The following is a 16,051-nucleotide window of genomic DNA, read 5'->3' on the forward strand; positions in this document are numbered from 1 at the left end:
AAACATTCGGTAAGCATTATTATGACTTTATTTTTTGGAACATACTTGCAGGCTGCAGTTGGAATTGATACTCAGATCATCTACCATAAAGGTAAAAGCGAAGAACTTCTCAACCAAGCCATGGAGCTGCAACAGACAGCAGACGACAGTAAATATACATCCTTTCTACTTTTCCTGTCAGTTTATAAGCATGTACACTAAAAGACATTTCAGAAGCACATCACTAAGGCAGAACTATCACTGTAACAGAAGAGTGTATTGATCAAAGTGGTAATACAAAGTATTGAAAAGGCCACAGGCACAGTTTGAGAAGTGCATGTGTTGTCGTCCTGCCAAGATATTGAATGTTTGTTTCTTTTACAAAAGGACAATTTAAGATATAACCACTATTTAAATATCTGATCCTGCAAACAGTTTTTCCCATGTAAATATACTCAAGCAGTTGACTGAAATTGTTTCATAATAGTTTAAGTGCTCAGAAAGCTCAGTTTCACCAGTGAAGGATAATAATAAATGTTAAAGGATTTTGACCTCTTTTTCACTGAAAATGAAGGAAAGTACTAAAATTACAGAAATGCCCTTTTCAATTTTTCAGGACCTTTTGAGTTTCTTAAAACTTCTCTTTTTGGATTTATTCTGGCAGTCCAGGTTAAGCAAAGAGAGATGGTACTGACTGAAATACAGGTCTCCAGATTTTTCTAAGGAGCCCTGTGGCAAGCAAATAATGGCAATGAACTTCAAGGTTGCTCTTGACTTTGAATTATGTGAAGAGTGCTACTATGCCATATAGGAAAAGATGTCCTAACATATTGCCAATGGTGTATTAAAGGCTAAACATACCTCTACAGGAGAAAACATACCTTTTTAAAATGTGACTTTGATGCCATTCATCTATACCTCATGCTTTCCCCCCACAGGTGATGATTTAACCGTTGCAGACACCAGCCGGCATGTTAATGGCACTCTGGCCAGAATGAATGCCCTGCGAGGCCAGCTGATGAGAGCCATCACAAAAATGCAGTCAGCAGAGCCAGGTTGTAAGAGGACTTCTTTATGATTCTTTCTCTTCAAATGCTTAAGAGCATATTTTCTCTTTGCATATGGCCTATGAAGCTGGTATTAAGATTTCAGTCCCGGGAAGACCCAAAGGAATTTGACTGAAACAACAAGAGATAGTCAGTAAAGATAAAAATTTAACATACGGTGAAACATTTTTCCTTCTGAAATTATTAACATACTTTTTGATCCTCCTTACTACAATTACCCTCCCCCATGTAACTCTGGATCATTTCAGGGCTTGGAGAACATCCATCTCTATGGACAAAGCAATTTTGTCAACTTTCATTGTCATTTCACATATACACCATGTCTGCCATGTAGTGTATCTGGGAGGTAATTGCTGACAGTCTTGATTGACAAAATCTCACCTTAGTTTTTCAGAAAACAGACATCATAAAGCATACAGCAAGTATACTCAAAGGTGTTCAAAGTTTTCTTCACTAACTCTAACTAAAAATGGCTGTTTTTTACTGCGAATATGTTGTATTATGTAAAATACCACAATTTTACAAATTAATTTTAAAATAAGAAAGAAAAAAAGAAAAAATGTCAGATATGGAATAACAAAAACACTTCAGTGTTCTGGGTTTCTCTCCTTGAAAACTAACTTTCATGAAAAATATCCAACATTTACATGCATTCTTTAAAAAAAAAATCAATGAAAAACAATGCACTTTTTCACTTCTGTTCCAACATCCTTGGGTAAACAATATCCACCAAAATCCAGGGATACTGAAAAATTTGAACAATCCAGAATGACAAGGAAATTAGAATTTATTAAAATTAAGAACTAATGTAACCATGGACCAACCACAATAAGTTTTGAATATTCCTTGTGGAAATCAGAGAAAACCAAACAACTGAGTTTGGGTACCCATTCTGCAGAAGGTAAAATCCCCTTAGTCTCATCATTTTCAAAGTGCTGGCAACAGCTGGTTTGAATCTTTGGCAAAGTTTATTTCTTTTCATTCCCTATTATTATGTAGTGGAGGCCAGACAGCGCTTGGAGCAAGCTAAGCAGAAGACTGCACAGGCTGAGAGCACTACCGTGACAGTAAATCAGGCTACAGCTCCCATGGATGAGAATGTGAGGTTGTGGTCTCAGAACCTGCAAGACTTCCAGCACAGCTCAGCTGCATATGAGAGCACCGTGTACTCAGCTGAGGATGCAGGTATGGTGGCCTGAGTTTTACTGTTCCATAGTATTAAAAAGGAAGGGAACCATAGATTCATAGAATCACAGAATGGTTTGGGTTGGAAGGGACCTTAAAGCCCATCTAATTCCACCCCCCCTGCCATGGGTAGGGACACCTCCCACCAGACCAGGTTGCTCAAAGCCCCATCCAGCCTGGCCTTGAACACCTCCATGGATGGGGCATCCACAACTTCTCTGGGCAACCTGTGCCAGGGCCTCACCACCCTCTGAGTGAAGGATTTCTTCCTCACATCTAATCTAACCCTACCCTCTTTTAGTTTAAAGCTGTTACCCATTGACCTATCACTCCACCCACTGACAGGGTCCCTCCCCAGCTTTCCTGTAGCCCCCCTTTAGGCACTGGAAGGCTGCTGTAAGGTCTCCCTGGAGACTTCTCTTCTCCAGGCTGAACAACCCCAACTCCCTCAGCCTGTCTTCACAGGAGATCTTCATATGAAGATTCATAGGAAGATTTACACTGCACTTTCATTTCTTATAATCTTCCAGAATTTTATCTATAGGAGAATAATAAAAAATATATAAATAAATAAATAAAAAGTGCAGTTGCTAGAGATTCATTCTCCTTTAAAACTTTTGGATACATGGGCATTTCCAAAAATGACTTAAACACTTAAGGGCTGAAGCCTTGCTGGTTTCTAAGTCATTTTTACCAGGATGCCAAGGCCACATTGAAAGGTAGGCAGATTGTTTAAGTAATTCTTGCTATTATGATTGGCAGCACAGCTGTTATTTCTGTATCATTGGGAGGCATTTGGAAACAGGGCCCATTTTCCTCAGTAGTACAAACATGGAGTTGAAACAGCCGCTGATTTGAGGAGCTTGTAGTCTAAACAAAGGGGGCAAAGAGGATTAGGGAGGAAATATAATAGTTAAGGGGAAGAATTGCTGGAAAAGCTTGTAAACATCATGTTAATTCCACTTTTATTATGAGGGGAGAGGAGGAAGAATAGAAAAAAATGTGAGGGTTTGCTATGAAAAGCTACAAAGGGGGCTCGTATGGGAAGTGCTCCAGTTAGATGTGGCTGTGATTCACAACCTGGGGAGACAGATGCTGACATGCCTGGAGACAGCAGAGGGCTCTCAGATCAGTTCTGTGCATTGCCAGGAGTGGTTGACCTGGCAAGAGGAATGTCCATCAAAGCCCAAGAGGAAGTCACAAAATATGTTCAGCCAGGTGCCTGCACCATCATGCCAATAGCACTGCCATGGCAGAGGAAGTCTGTAAGCTGACATGCTCAAACTGTCTTTGAATAAAGCTTTCATTTCATTTTTGGAAGGGTAAGAACATGTCTTGGCTGTACAATCTGAGAAGCTTCCCTGCGTTGCCATTGTGTAGGGAATTGATGGGCTTCAGCAGAGAGGATGAAGGACAGGTTGGGAAGGAATCCACAAAAGGATAAAGTGTCTGGAAGGTTATAGTCAAGGTTATTTCCTCCTTGACAGTTTGCCTTCTATTATTTTTTGTATTTTAGTGCTGGCTAAGAGTAGCTTTCACCGTCAAGACTAAAAAAAAAAATAATAATTTTTTAAAAAATCAATATTTGTCTATGTTGAAGAATGCCATTATAAAGGGCAAAAGGAAGAGATTTACGGTGATATTTTATAATAGTACTAGGAGTAATAGATACTAGTTTGGTGCTTCCATGTCACAGTTGTGTTTCAAGTTTCATACCTCCAGTTTCAAACAGATGAAAAGCCAGTTTTTCAAGATATCAGATCAGATACAGTTCCAATTCAGTTGCTGATTATTGTTTTAAAGGGACATTTGAAATTTTCTATATCACTTTCTGAGCTTGCAATGTCTTACTTTAAAGTTGTTTTGTTGTTGTTGTTTTTCTAAATGATCATTGTAACATGGTTCATTTCAAAAGGCAGAGCAAACTTCTGTAAGTTGATTATACTGTGGTGTTGTGTTTTGTTTTTTTCTTTAAATGTTGAATGTTTAATGAATTCTAGAATTAGTGTGTTACATTAATTCACCGTGCTTCTTTGAGGAGTTGTTGAAAAAATGGCACTTTAATATACAGTAAGATTTATATGGAACATCTGAGTACTGATCCCCTACATATAAGGCCTTTCAGGTCTTAAGGGGAATAGCTGGAGGACTGGGTCCTCTGCCTGCCTCTCTACTATCTTAAGAGACAATAGTTAAAATACAAGGGGAGAAAAACAAGAACAGATGGGTGCAAGTTGACAACCTCTAAAATATAACTGAAAACCCTACAAATCTGTTCTTAACCTTTGCAGTGAATCCATGTCATTAAAAATTAACTAGGAATACCAGATCTTTCTTGTATGCAGCTTGTGGCTAAAATCGCATTTAATTATACTCAGCTAGTTATACCTACACCTAATTAAAAATGAAAAATTTTGTGATGTGTAAATATCTTTCAAAGGGCACCATGTCAGTGGAATCTGATGTGACAAAATTGGATTATAATTACGGGCAGTCATTTTATTTTCTTTGTCACTTTTCTGTCTACTTATCTTTCTGGTAAAGGGCTTCTCTGCCTTTGAACACAACAAAGCAGCTGATTTCCCCTTGACCACAATCCTTCTCGCACATGTACCAGGAGACACAGCACTGAAAGACTGGAGGTCCAGGATTCTGATTCTTGACCCTGGAAGAAGTAGGCAGGAAAGCTGAAGAGTCAGGTAGTAAGTACAGTTTAGGTGCACCGCATCGTTCACTAAGGTTCTCTACCACTGTACAGCACGGAGCTCTTACCACAGCCTGAAAGCATCAGTGTTACTGTCAGCACACTGAGCTAACAACCATCACCTCTGCAGCTGTTGCTGCTATCTGGGTGATAACCTCAGGGAAAGATACACAGCTGAAAGCAGAGGGAAGCAACCTCTCCAGCTCCCCTAAACTGAATATGAAGAGCTCATGAGCCACAGTTTCTCTGTGCAGTTCCCAGGTCAGCCACAGATCTCTGGTGAGATGCTGAATATGTAGTCCTTCTGCTCCAGTTGCCGTGTCTGTAAGATTAGGTTTAACATTTATCTGCCTTGAAGGAAGATGAAAAGGTTAAAATGATTAACATTTTAAAGCTCCTCAAGGAAAGTGTTACAGAGGTACAAAACCACAGAAGTAACTAGAAGTCCCATAAACAAGTAGCCACCTTTGTGCAAAGAAGGCATCTTTCCAAAAACTAGATATATACTAGATCGTGATAAATACTAGATCGTGATAAATCACTACCCTTCTGAAATCTCATACACCACAGCTAGGACTTGTTCTGAAAGTACAAGGAGATGGGCTGGCTACAGTAAGAGTGTAAGGAGCAGTTTTCCTGGTGTAAATCCAGTGTTGCAAAGAAGAAAATAAATAAATAAATAAAAGCTGTCACTTCTTTTCTAACTGCAGTGCAGAAACTTAAAGAAGTCTTCCCTCAAGTCCTGAACAAACTGCACACAGTAGAACAGAAGGTGCCAGCAAACAACATTTCTTCCAGCATTCGGCGGATCAGAGAGTTAATTGCCCAAACCAGGAGTGTAGCAAGCAAGGTAAAACTTTTGGATGGGACATTGGGTTACTAGTGCTAATTATCATATACAACTTCCCAGGGGCTCCATTTTCTTGGGCTATGTTAGAAGCCTGAACTTTGACATCTCCTCCCAAAAACTGGATAAACAAAGCACTGTGAAAGTCATTAAAATCTTCACAGTTGCTATTTGCAAGCAATTAACATTACCACGGTATTCACCATGGACTATTTCTGGTGCCAGAAACTTTAGTTAAGTAATTGGCATAGTGTTAATGATCATCACAGTAAAAGACCCATTTACAGGTAAAACTAATAGTTCATTACTCAACTGGCAATATTAGTTACAAGCAATAGTAATTATGGCAACTTAATATGAACTCTTCTGAGTTGACTTCCTTTTTTTTTCTTGTGAATTAATTTTCTGCAGAGTAGGAGAATCTTTGGCTCATACATATTTAATAGAGAAAAATACTTTCATTTTCATACATAAAGTATGAGGGATTTTTCTGTAACGAGAACATTGAGGTCAAAAATTAAAACAATATATTTGAGTTAATTCACATAAACCAAAAAAAGCAGTCCATTATTATACATTCACAATGCTGGAGTATGCTGCCCATATAAATTACTTTTAAAAAAAATAAAAGGCAAAATTAATTTAGTACATGAGTGCATGTGCAGTGCTTGTTATTCAAATGTATTTCATCATCCAGGCCTATTGTGTTTAAACTTGAAAACGTTATTTCAGCTGTGTTGAAGTTCATTTTGAACTAATTTTTTTTTTTTAATTTTGAATAGCATTTCATATATATATCTATAATTTCAGCAGTAAACCAGGATTACTCATGAAATCCTGGCCATACTACTTTCAGAGCAAAGAAACAAATTATGGGCAGAAGTTTTAAAGTCCTGTAAAAATTGCACTATGGGTATACACAGTGATGTTACCCTGATTCAGCTAAGCACACGCCTATGTCCCACTGAAATTTCATTTATGTTAAGAATATACTTAAGCATAGTTAATGAGGAGCTTCAATTATTTTTAAAATTAATTTTACACATCCTCTTTACAGTGTCTTCCACAAGTAATTGTGATAAACATATAATTTTGAATGGCACATACACAGGTGCCAATTCCATTACAGTACTAAGTGAGGCTGCTGGCTAAGTGTTCTTGCACACTTACCTTAAGTAATGTCCCCAGGTGGCAATAGAGTGTCTCACTTAAAATATTTGCAACTGCAGGTCCAAGTTTCCATGATGTTTGGAGGCCAATCAGCAGTTGAAGTCAATCCAAAGATCAACGTGGAGGAACTGAAGTCTTTCACTTCCATGAGCTTGTACATAAAGCTTCAGAAAGACAACCCGCAACTGGCAGCATCTCCAGACAGATTCATCTTGTACCTTGGAAGCAAAAATGTAAGAGAATCACCCACTTCATTTTTATATATATGTTTAAAAATAATAAGGTTGCGATAGGTTTGAAATTTATTTGCCCTTGGTTTTTCCTCTCACCTTTTCTCCATGCCTCAAAATAAGAGGTGTCTACTAAAAAACTGTCATTAAGTGCCAAGCTTAGAACAAGTGTTCCCAACATCCCTGTCCTTGAAAATTCTCACCCCAAAAGCAGTGAAACATTCTCTCTAAGAGGCAAATAGGCTGCCTATGCAGAATGCCACTGTGATTGTCACTACTGCAAGCCACAGTTGCCATCTTCACTGCCAGTATTGAGCTGCTCTGAAGCAGCTATTGTTATCCATCTGGCTTTAATGGACCACATTTTAGCCAGTTTTATGCTGCTGAGTGCATTGATTCCGGACCTCCAAGGCCAGAAGTCCACAAGATGAGAAAGCTGCCTTGCATGTGACTTATGCTGCTGTTGTACATCTGTAAACTCTACTTTAAAACACCTGGAAAGGGCATATGCTCTCATGATCTGCAAGTGTTGTGAAACAACAGCTCATTAAATTCTGGTTCCTGAAAGAAGAAAAATCTCATCTAACAAGCCAGGTATAATCCTGGCAAGCTGTTAGTTGAGAAAGGTAAAGCAGCATGCTTTTCTTTTTGAGCTTTTCTAAAAAGAACATCCACTGAATATAAATTAAGAGAAACCCCTCTTGGCAGAAGATTTAATTGCAGCATAGAACCTGGGCTTCAGACAAACATTTCTTCCTATTTCCTACATTTGACACTGCACTGTAAATACCAATGAACAGCTTCCCATTAAACATGACCAATTTACAGTCAGCAAAGTCTTATTAGGTTGTATTTATTTACCTGATACCTGATTAAAAATGGGGAAAATATCAGAGATTTTTTCTACGCAGCTCTTTTGGTGAAGGAAACTAATTAGAGAGTTAAGCTCTTGTTTGTTATATTTATATAATATATATGACACCTTATCTTTAAAGGTGTCATTTTGTCTTGTATAGCCCATGCCGTACTAACAGTCTGCAATATATCTGTTTTGAAGTTGTAGCTCTGACATCCTTCTCCATTGGTGTTTTAGGTTAAAAATTACATGGGTCTTGCAATTAAAAATGACAACCTTGTCTACATTTATAATCTTGGGGGCCAAGATGTGGAGATACCTCTGGACTCCAAGCCAGTCAGCACCTGGCCTTCTTACTTCAGCATCATCAAAATCGAAAGGTAAACTGATAATGTACATTTGGCCAGAATCAAAAAGCTAATAGAGGAAAATTAAAAAGAAAAAGCTGGGCCAGAACTGCCCATCAGTAGTCTTAAGTGTCTGGTTCTGTCCCTGCTGAAATAAAAGGAAATTCTATTCCCTTTTAGACAGCCAGGACCCATGGGGCCTTGAGGGGGAAGGGAAAGTGTCATTTCTCTCTTTATTTTCCCGCAGAATACCAGTCTTCTAATGAGGAAATAAAAACTCCTCCTGGAGCTAGAGGCTTGCTTGTTGATTTATTTTCTTTTTAAGTCTAGCAAACACAAAACTCTCTTCTCTTGCAATTCCCTTCTGCAGGATTGGAAGACATGGCAAAATACTTTTAACTGTGCCCAGTCTTAGCAGCACAGCCGAAGAAAAATTCATCAAAACAGGAGAGACTCTTGGGCCTGGCTCTCTCCTGAATTTGGAACCTGAAAATACTGTTTTCTATGTTGGTGGAGTGCCTTCAGACTTCAAGGTTGGTCAGATAAATGCTCTACACTCAGACTTAAATAATACAACCCTACCTTGCTGGGCTTCCCTTTTAACACAGAAATGGTTAATAAATAAAATGTCCTTATTTAGTCGCTTATCATCCTAGGACTCTTATCTTCTACCTATAGCAAAAACTACTACTTTCTCTGTAGTGGTTGTGTCTTATCATCCTACTGTATCATGTCATAGAATAGAATGATCAGATTCCTACTAGCTGTCAGTAAGGTTTTCTGAAAAGTAATAATAAGAAAAAAGCTTGTTGGCTTTTTAAATTAAATTAGATAAATTAAGGCCTAATAGCCCAGCTCATTAGAGCAATGAGGTTTTCAAGCTACCAGTTTATTTCAATGCTATTGGGTTCTTGGTACTTACAATTTTTCTTTTCCAACTATCACAAAAATGGATGGTAGCATATTCTTAATATTAACACAATGTAGCAAATTTGCAATACAGTGATTTCTTTGAACTTAAACTATCTCTGGTTTAAATCCAGCCTTACAATGGCATGAAGACTCACCCATGCAAAATACACCTGAGGACTTGCATGAGGCAGGTGCTTCAGCCTGGTTCCTAGAGGACAGCACCCACCCCATCAGTCAGCATGGATGAGCACCTACCTCACTTACCTGCCTCTGTGAACATATCAGGCCATCTTTTTGGATTTAGGAAGTGTTATGAATTATCTTGGCTATGAAAATTGACCTGTCTTACTGAAAACAAACTTTAGGAAGACTTTGAGAATGCTACCTTTTTGAAACTAACTGTAGTAGGTGCTAAAATGTCCAGCAGCTTTGCCACAAGCAGCCCTCCTAACTACATAAAAACAAAGATTAATTCAATTCACCTACATACTCCTGAGCTTTCACATTGTTGTAACTACCAGATATATCCCATGATTTGAATTTTAGATTACTAAACCCTGGAAATACAGTGCAAATTACCTGGGAATAGGACTGAGGAATAAATAATAGTTGCACAGACAAAAAAAAAAAAAAAAAAAAAAAAAAAAGTAATATGGCAAATGAGCCCTCCAGGTTTGGTCCAGTGCAGATAAAAAGGAAATGAGATAAAGGAAAAGAGAAAAATGAAGAACAGGAAGGAGAATGGGAAGCAAAGGATTCATGGCTTTATTTGTTAAGCATATGCGTCTCTTTCCCCTTTAGGAATAGGCACCTCACATTTTTGTTTATTAACATACAATCTGTTTTGCTAAAAGCTTAATGCTTTTGCATCCCTATGGTATATGTTAAAATACAAAATGTGCCACTTAACCATTAGACATCTCATGCTTAAAATAATTTAACAGAATAGCAGGGGAAAAAAGGCAAAAAAAAAAAAAAGGAAAAAAAAAAAAAAAAAAAAAAGATCATTTGCCAAATCACAGGTTCTGTGCTGCAGATGAGAATCTCATTTTCTCTTACAGCTCTGTATATTCTGCATTGCTGCATTACCATTATTATTATATTGTAAGCAAAATGGTAATAATGAGAAGCCAAAGTTACTGGCAGTGATCAGACTCTGAAGTACAAGAGGTGTTATTAATATCACACCTGTTCCACAGGGCAGGGTATTTTAATGTTAAAAGAATGATTCACTAGCTCTGTCAGCTTTATTCTTTTGTATTTTTCCCTTCACCAATGTGGCTATTTAAATTCCATTTGCAGTGACCTTTGTTAAAAAATGAGTTTCTATATCCTGCTAACTGTTTAAAATAATACCTACTGAGACTTAGACACTGGTACAGTCTTTGAATCCAAGTACCCTGCGTTTAAAGCGTTCTTTCATTTCTCTCTCTTTCATCATGGTATGAAATTATTTTTTAGGCAGCAAAGGATGTCTATACGTTAGACATGAAACATCTGTTGAGAGAGTCAAATACATCCAGCAAGGTCTGTGATTAGTCAAATCCTAACTCTTTGTCTTTTTTCCAAGAGCACTTCCTTCAAAACTGCAAGAAAAGTTCTTGCTGGCTCACCTGCCCTGATGTTCTCTCTGTGAAGGCATTTACAAGCTCCGTTTTCACTTACAGGGCATCATCACAATAAGTACTGCAGGGACTATTCCAAGGCAGCAGCACCCCATTTGTCTCAAAATATGAAAAGCACAGAGAGAAAAGTGAGGCTTTTGTTATATCCAGATAAAGCAAGTGTCCTTTTACTTTTCCTCTCCCTCTGCACAGCTCCCTCCCAGCTTAGACCTCCCTGGCTTCATCGGCTGCCTGGAGCTGGCTACCCTGAACGACGATGTGATCAGCCTGTACAACTTCAGGAACGTCTACAACATCGACACCACCACATCGCCACCTTGTGCCAGGTAGGGGACAGTCCCTCAGTCACTCCGGTTTGTAGGAAGTGTCATTCCTGGTAGTTCAAACCTGATTCAGAATAAAGATGTGAAGGGGATGCTGAGGTGTCCACAAGGAACTTTGCCAGCTTTAACTTCTAGCCCCTCCCCAGCAGAGCCCATCCTCGGTTAAAGGCCATGGAGAATTCAAGTGGATTTCCACAAATCAGGAAAGCTTTTAATAGGAATATATGTCTATTCTTATAATGAGGAGGTGTCATTACCCTGCTATTTAAGAAGGCTGAGCAAAGAATTTTCCCATCCTCTACATACAGCACAGGATAGAAGCATGACCTAATGACAAGGGAGGTAGATACACCTTTAAAACTACACATTAATTTTCTGGAAAAAAAAAAAAAAAAAAAAAAAATCCAAGAAAGAATTTGAAAGAAAAATTCATCAGTCTCACCACTTCCAGAAGCAAATATCAGAACAATGTTCAGCACAATAATTTCAAAAAAGTACTATAATTGTAAAGTCCTTTAAATTTTCCAGAAGGAAAAGGTGCTGACACTACCAAATTTTGCTTCCCTGCATGTTTTTTATGTGTTTTTTTTTTCTTTTCTTTTCTTTTCTTTTCATAGAAATAAGTTGGCTTTCACTCAGAGCCGAGCTGTGAGCTATTTCTTTGATGGCTCTGGCTATGCCGTGGCAAGAAACATTGAGAGAAGGGGAAGATTCAGCCAGGTGACTCGGTTTGATATTGAAGTTCGAACACCTACAGACAATGGATTGATCCTGCTGATGGTTAATGGGGTGAGTACCAAATTCTGCTGGCACCCTTTAGCCATGAGTACCATAAGTTCTCCAGTAGTTACAACATCATGTAAAATCCCAAATATTTATGTCCTTATGTTTAACTTCTGGAAAGGAGAAATACGTTGTGTTCATCTGGTGCATGTATGCATGAGGAGAAGAGCTGGATTCTGCTCTAATCTAGAGACATCTAAGACTTCAGGGTGGTTATACTGCTGTGGTGACACTCTGAGAGAAACTCCAGTTAAGGCCAGTGGCTGCATCTTTGCTTAAATGTGAATGCTCAGTCAAATCTATAGGAAATTTCTGTGGAATAGCTCCTAAAAAGCAGCAACCTCATGGTAGCTGCCACTTTATAGCTGTGTCTCAGGGAGTACTACAGCTAAACATTTATTTAAGTTACTGAAAATAGAAAGAAACCCAAAAAAAAAGGCTAGATCCAAATGTCTCCAGCTTTTCAGACATTTGATGGTACTGCAAACTCGGAAATTGTTTAGAGAAAGAAGATGTCATATGCAAATATCCTCTGAAGACAAACTCAGTTTTTTGTTTTTGTTTTTGTTTTTTTTATCTTTAGGTATCTCCACATCAAACTACTGTCTTGTGTGGGTTACAGCTTGGTAAAGCCTCAGAAAACAATTTACTAGGTAGACGCAGACCACAGACATACACTTGTCTACACACCACAAGGGAACAAATCTATTCTCAGTACAGAGTTAATCTCTAGTTTGTACCTTAAGGAAAACTTCCCAAGGAGAGTTCTGGTGAGCGATTTGCTCTGCAGCATAACATGCCACCACTAACCTTTGTTCTTAGGAGGTTCTGGTCCAAGCAACTGCTTTTAAAATGTTAACAGCCTCCATTGTGGATCAGTCATTTCTCTTCTAAGCAAAAGTGCCTGGAGGTTTGTTGGACATGTACGCGCTTTGTATGTTATCCTGAAAACTGTGATCAATTTGGATGTTAGCTGTAGAAGACCATGCCTGCTCACAGGCACTTTTAGAAAGACTGCATAAGCTGCCCCATTATTCGGTTCTGCAAGGACAGCTCATAAATATTCCAAGTGTAATCCCTGTTGCATTTTCAAGTTTAGCTTTTCAAGACAAACCCAAGCTGCAGTTTCATTGAAAAACACTAGATTAAAATGTACTTTTACTACTCTAAGTAATGACTTTTCAGGGTGGAATCACTTGTGTCAGAGGCAGCAGTTCCTGGCCTGAAGTTGGTTTTTGAGAGTTATTGTTCCCATGTCTCCATTAAGCATGGGAACAACAGCATGAGCACTAGAAGAGAACACAAACATTAACATTAAAAGCATTAACCCAGATCCACAGTTGGTGTAAACTGTCCTTTCTGCTTCTTTATGTTCAGATTTTGAATAAGTCTGTGCTACAGGTCTTCATTTCAAACACTCCCTAAAGGTTTCCTGGAGTAGAGTTTCCATTTATAAAGTCTAGGACACTCAGCCACAGAAAAGAAGCCAAACCAAGAAGCAGGAATAGTCAGGAAATCCAAAAATCAAATACACAGTAAATATACTCTACCTGTTGCTCAGCCTTCAGCAAATGCAATGGTGCTGATCAGGGCTGTGAAAAGATATAATGCTGTGCTATTATAGGCATCCTCACAGAAGGTGCTAATGCAGACACAGCCATTCTAGCACAACATTGCTTTTACCAGTATAACATCTTACCTTGGAGCATGAGTTATTACTTTATCAGAAAATGGATGTGTTCACATTAGGAATACTTCACCGGTGAAGAATATTGACATACCTGTGCTACCAAACACTGTTTATATAGACAAGCAGTTCATTGAGCCTTCAGATAAGTGGTGTTCATCAAACAATTGTGTGCCTCTCTCTGTATATTTATATACACATATAATATACATAAATCCAGAAACTGTGTTCTACTTCTGCAAACAAAAAGACCTTTCCCCAGTACCACGCTGTTCACAATGTCAGACACTCTCATTGCACTGTTTTTTGTGTTTGTTTGTTTTTAATTGCTGTCACAAAGATAGTGCTTTTCTGACCGCTGTTTTATTTTATGCAGAGTATGTTCTTCAGTCTTGAGATGCACAACGGGTTCTTGTACCTCCGCTATGACTTTGGCTTCAGTACTGGCCCCATGCTGCTAGAGGACTCTATGAAGAAGGCTCAGATTAACGATGCCAAATTTCATGAGGTAGAGATGGGGTTACAATCACAGCTATTTGACTAATTATCCCAGCAGCAATAAAGCAGAAATAATTTGATGCAACACTATTTCAAAGAGGAAAAGGATGAGGAGCCAAGTGGTGATTGATGCAGTAGATTGATCAGAAGAATAGAGCATACACATACCTCGCATGTGAAAGAGCACATCAGTCCCACCAGCGCTGAGCCATGGGAGGGCTCTCCCTGCCTCCTGGTAAATCAGTGCTTGCGGACAGATTCTGCACACTGCTAGCCAAGGACAGGACTGTTCATGTGGGACAAAAAGTGTTAGAATTCAAAATGAAGTTATAGCAGTGACAATTATATTCTTCAAATATACAGTTCTCCTGAAGTAAAAACATGTCATGATATTAACTTGACCACCTTAGTTGTTATACATGGTATTACAAGAAGGATTGCATTTTCTGTTTCATTCAAAGAATTATTCAGGCAGCAGTCTTGGATAGCATGGACAGCATTTTATGGACTTTTGAAGATCATAAACGCCAAGTTGTACTTGTTTTAAGAGCATTTAAGCCAGTGTAGCTGTGGCAGTGGCAGTAGCAAATCCCCCCTTGTGGCTTGCTTATCCTGCTATTTATTTCATGTAAATTCAAAGGCTGATTCCTGATCCACTACTGCAGCTACAGCTACAGTTCTGCTCAAACAGTTTAAGCAGGGCAAAAATATGCCTTTTATGCTTTGATGATGAAACAAGCTTTTTTTAGAAGTATGCCCTAATTTCCTGGATAAATCAATGAAGCACTCCAATGTTAATGGAGTTTGTCAGCTTGCTGAAGTGTAGAATTTGGCACGGGGTAATTGTGCGTGGTTTTAATCATAAATGAAATAACCTGTTTCTTCAGGCATCAGAGAAATTGTGGCATCAACCTAAGTTCCCTCCTAGTAATTGTTGTCAACCTCTCCCGATTTACAAACAACTTTTCAATAAATGGGAGTAACTGTTCAAACAAAAAGACATAAAGATACAATCGATCTTGCAAAATCACCATGACAACTTACAAAAGATGGCATTTTGGACACTTTTAAAAACATGTTTTTCTTTTCAGATTTCTATTATATATCACAATTCTAAGAAGATGATCTTGGTAGTAGACAGGCGACATATAAAAAGCGTTGACAATGAAAGAACAGCAATGCCATTCACAGACATCTACATTGGAGGAGCACCTGCTGAGATCTTACAGTCCAGGTTGGTTTACAACTGGCATTCAGTCATTATCTTCAAGTAATTTAAGTCGCATTTTGTGACCTGGGCTTACAGTAAAATATTTTTTATTTCTCAGAAAACATTTATTTCTTTACTCAGGAAACGCTTCTTTACTGTGCAGGTAACTGGGCACTGGCACAAGTTGCCCAGAGCAGTTGTGGAGTCTTCCCCATTGGGGACACTTGAAAGTTGTCCAGATATGGTCTTGGGCAACGTACTCTAGATGTTCCATCTTGAGCACGGGAGTTGGATCAGATGACCTCCAAAGGTCCCTTCCAACCTCAACCATTCTGTGATTGTGTTTTTTTCCCAGTTTTAACACCTTTACATGAAACAGCCCCTAAGACAAACTTCTAAGGTTTTGTACATAGCTCTACAGTAGCAAGGATTATGCACAGCAAGGATCCAGCACAGCAAAGTTCTGCTGAAACCAGTTCCATTTTAGCAATGTTAACAGAAACTGTTGTCTTCTTAAAACAAAAAGGCAATTTCAGACACTTGAAAATATAGAATCACTATTTCTTCTCACTCTGCAAAAAAGGAATCTTTGTAAAGTAAAAATGCATTAGCTGAAGGATCAAAACCC

The 16,051-nt window shown here is 38.5% G+C and overlaps 1 protein-coding gene and 1 long non-coding RNA gene across 2 annotated transcripts in view; one reads left to right on the top strand and one right to left on the bottom strand.

Annotated features, from left to right (window-relative positions):
- The window catches only part of LAMA4 (laminin subunit alpha 4), a 97,660-nt gene that overhangs the window by 59,838 nt on the left and 21,771 nt on the right, over positions 1 to 16,051 (top strand). Inside the window, exons 15-25 of the mRNA XM_035322367.1 lie at positions 52 to 148; positions 918 to 1,034; positions 2,046 to 2,231; positions 5,646 to 5,785; positions 7,012 to 7,185; positions 8,276 to 8,418; positions 8,756 to 8,918; positions 11,115 to 11,248; positions 11,863 to 12,034; positions 14,092 to 14,223; positions 15,305 to 15,447. Coding sequence (XP_035178258.1) covers positions 52 to 148; positions 918 to 1,034; positions 2,046 to 2,231; positions 5,646 to 5,785; positions 7,012 to 7,185; positions 8,276 to 8,418; positions 8,756 to 8,918; positions 11,115 to 11,248; positions 11,863 to 12,034; positions 14,092 to 14,223; positions 15,305 to 15,447 — 1,601 coding nt within the window. The remainder of the gene's footprint in view (positions 1 to 51; positions 149 to 917; positions 1,035 to 2,045; positions 2,232 to 5,645; positions 5,786 to 7,011; positions 7,186 to 8,275; positions 8,419 to 8,755; positions 8,919 to 11,114; positions 11,249 to 11,862; positions 12,035 to 14,091; positions 14,224 to 15,304; positions 15,448 to 16,051) is intronic.
- LOC118164685 lies at positions 6 to 7,016 on the bottom strand. The gene is made up of 2 exons (XR_004749606.1): positions 6,953 to 7,016; positions 6 to 1,157 (listed from the first exon to the last, which is right to left on the bottom strand). It is a non-coding gene; the product is annotated as an uncharacterized LOC118164685 (long non-coding RNA).

This window comes from Oxyura jamaicensis, chromosome 3 (genome assembly GCF_011077185.1).
Source record: "Oxyura jamaicensis isolate SHBP4307 breed ruddy duck chromosome 3, BPBGC_Ojam_1.0, whole genome shotgun sequence".
Lineage (NCBI taxonomy): Eukaryota > Metazoa > Chordata > Aves > Anseriformes > Anatidae > Oxyura > Oxyura jamaicensis.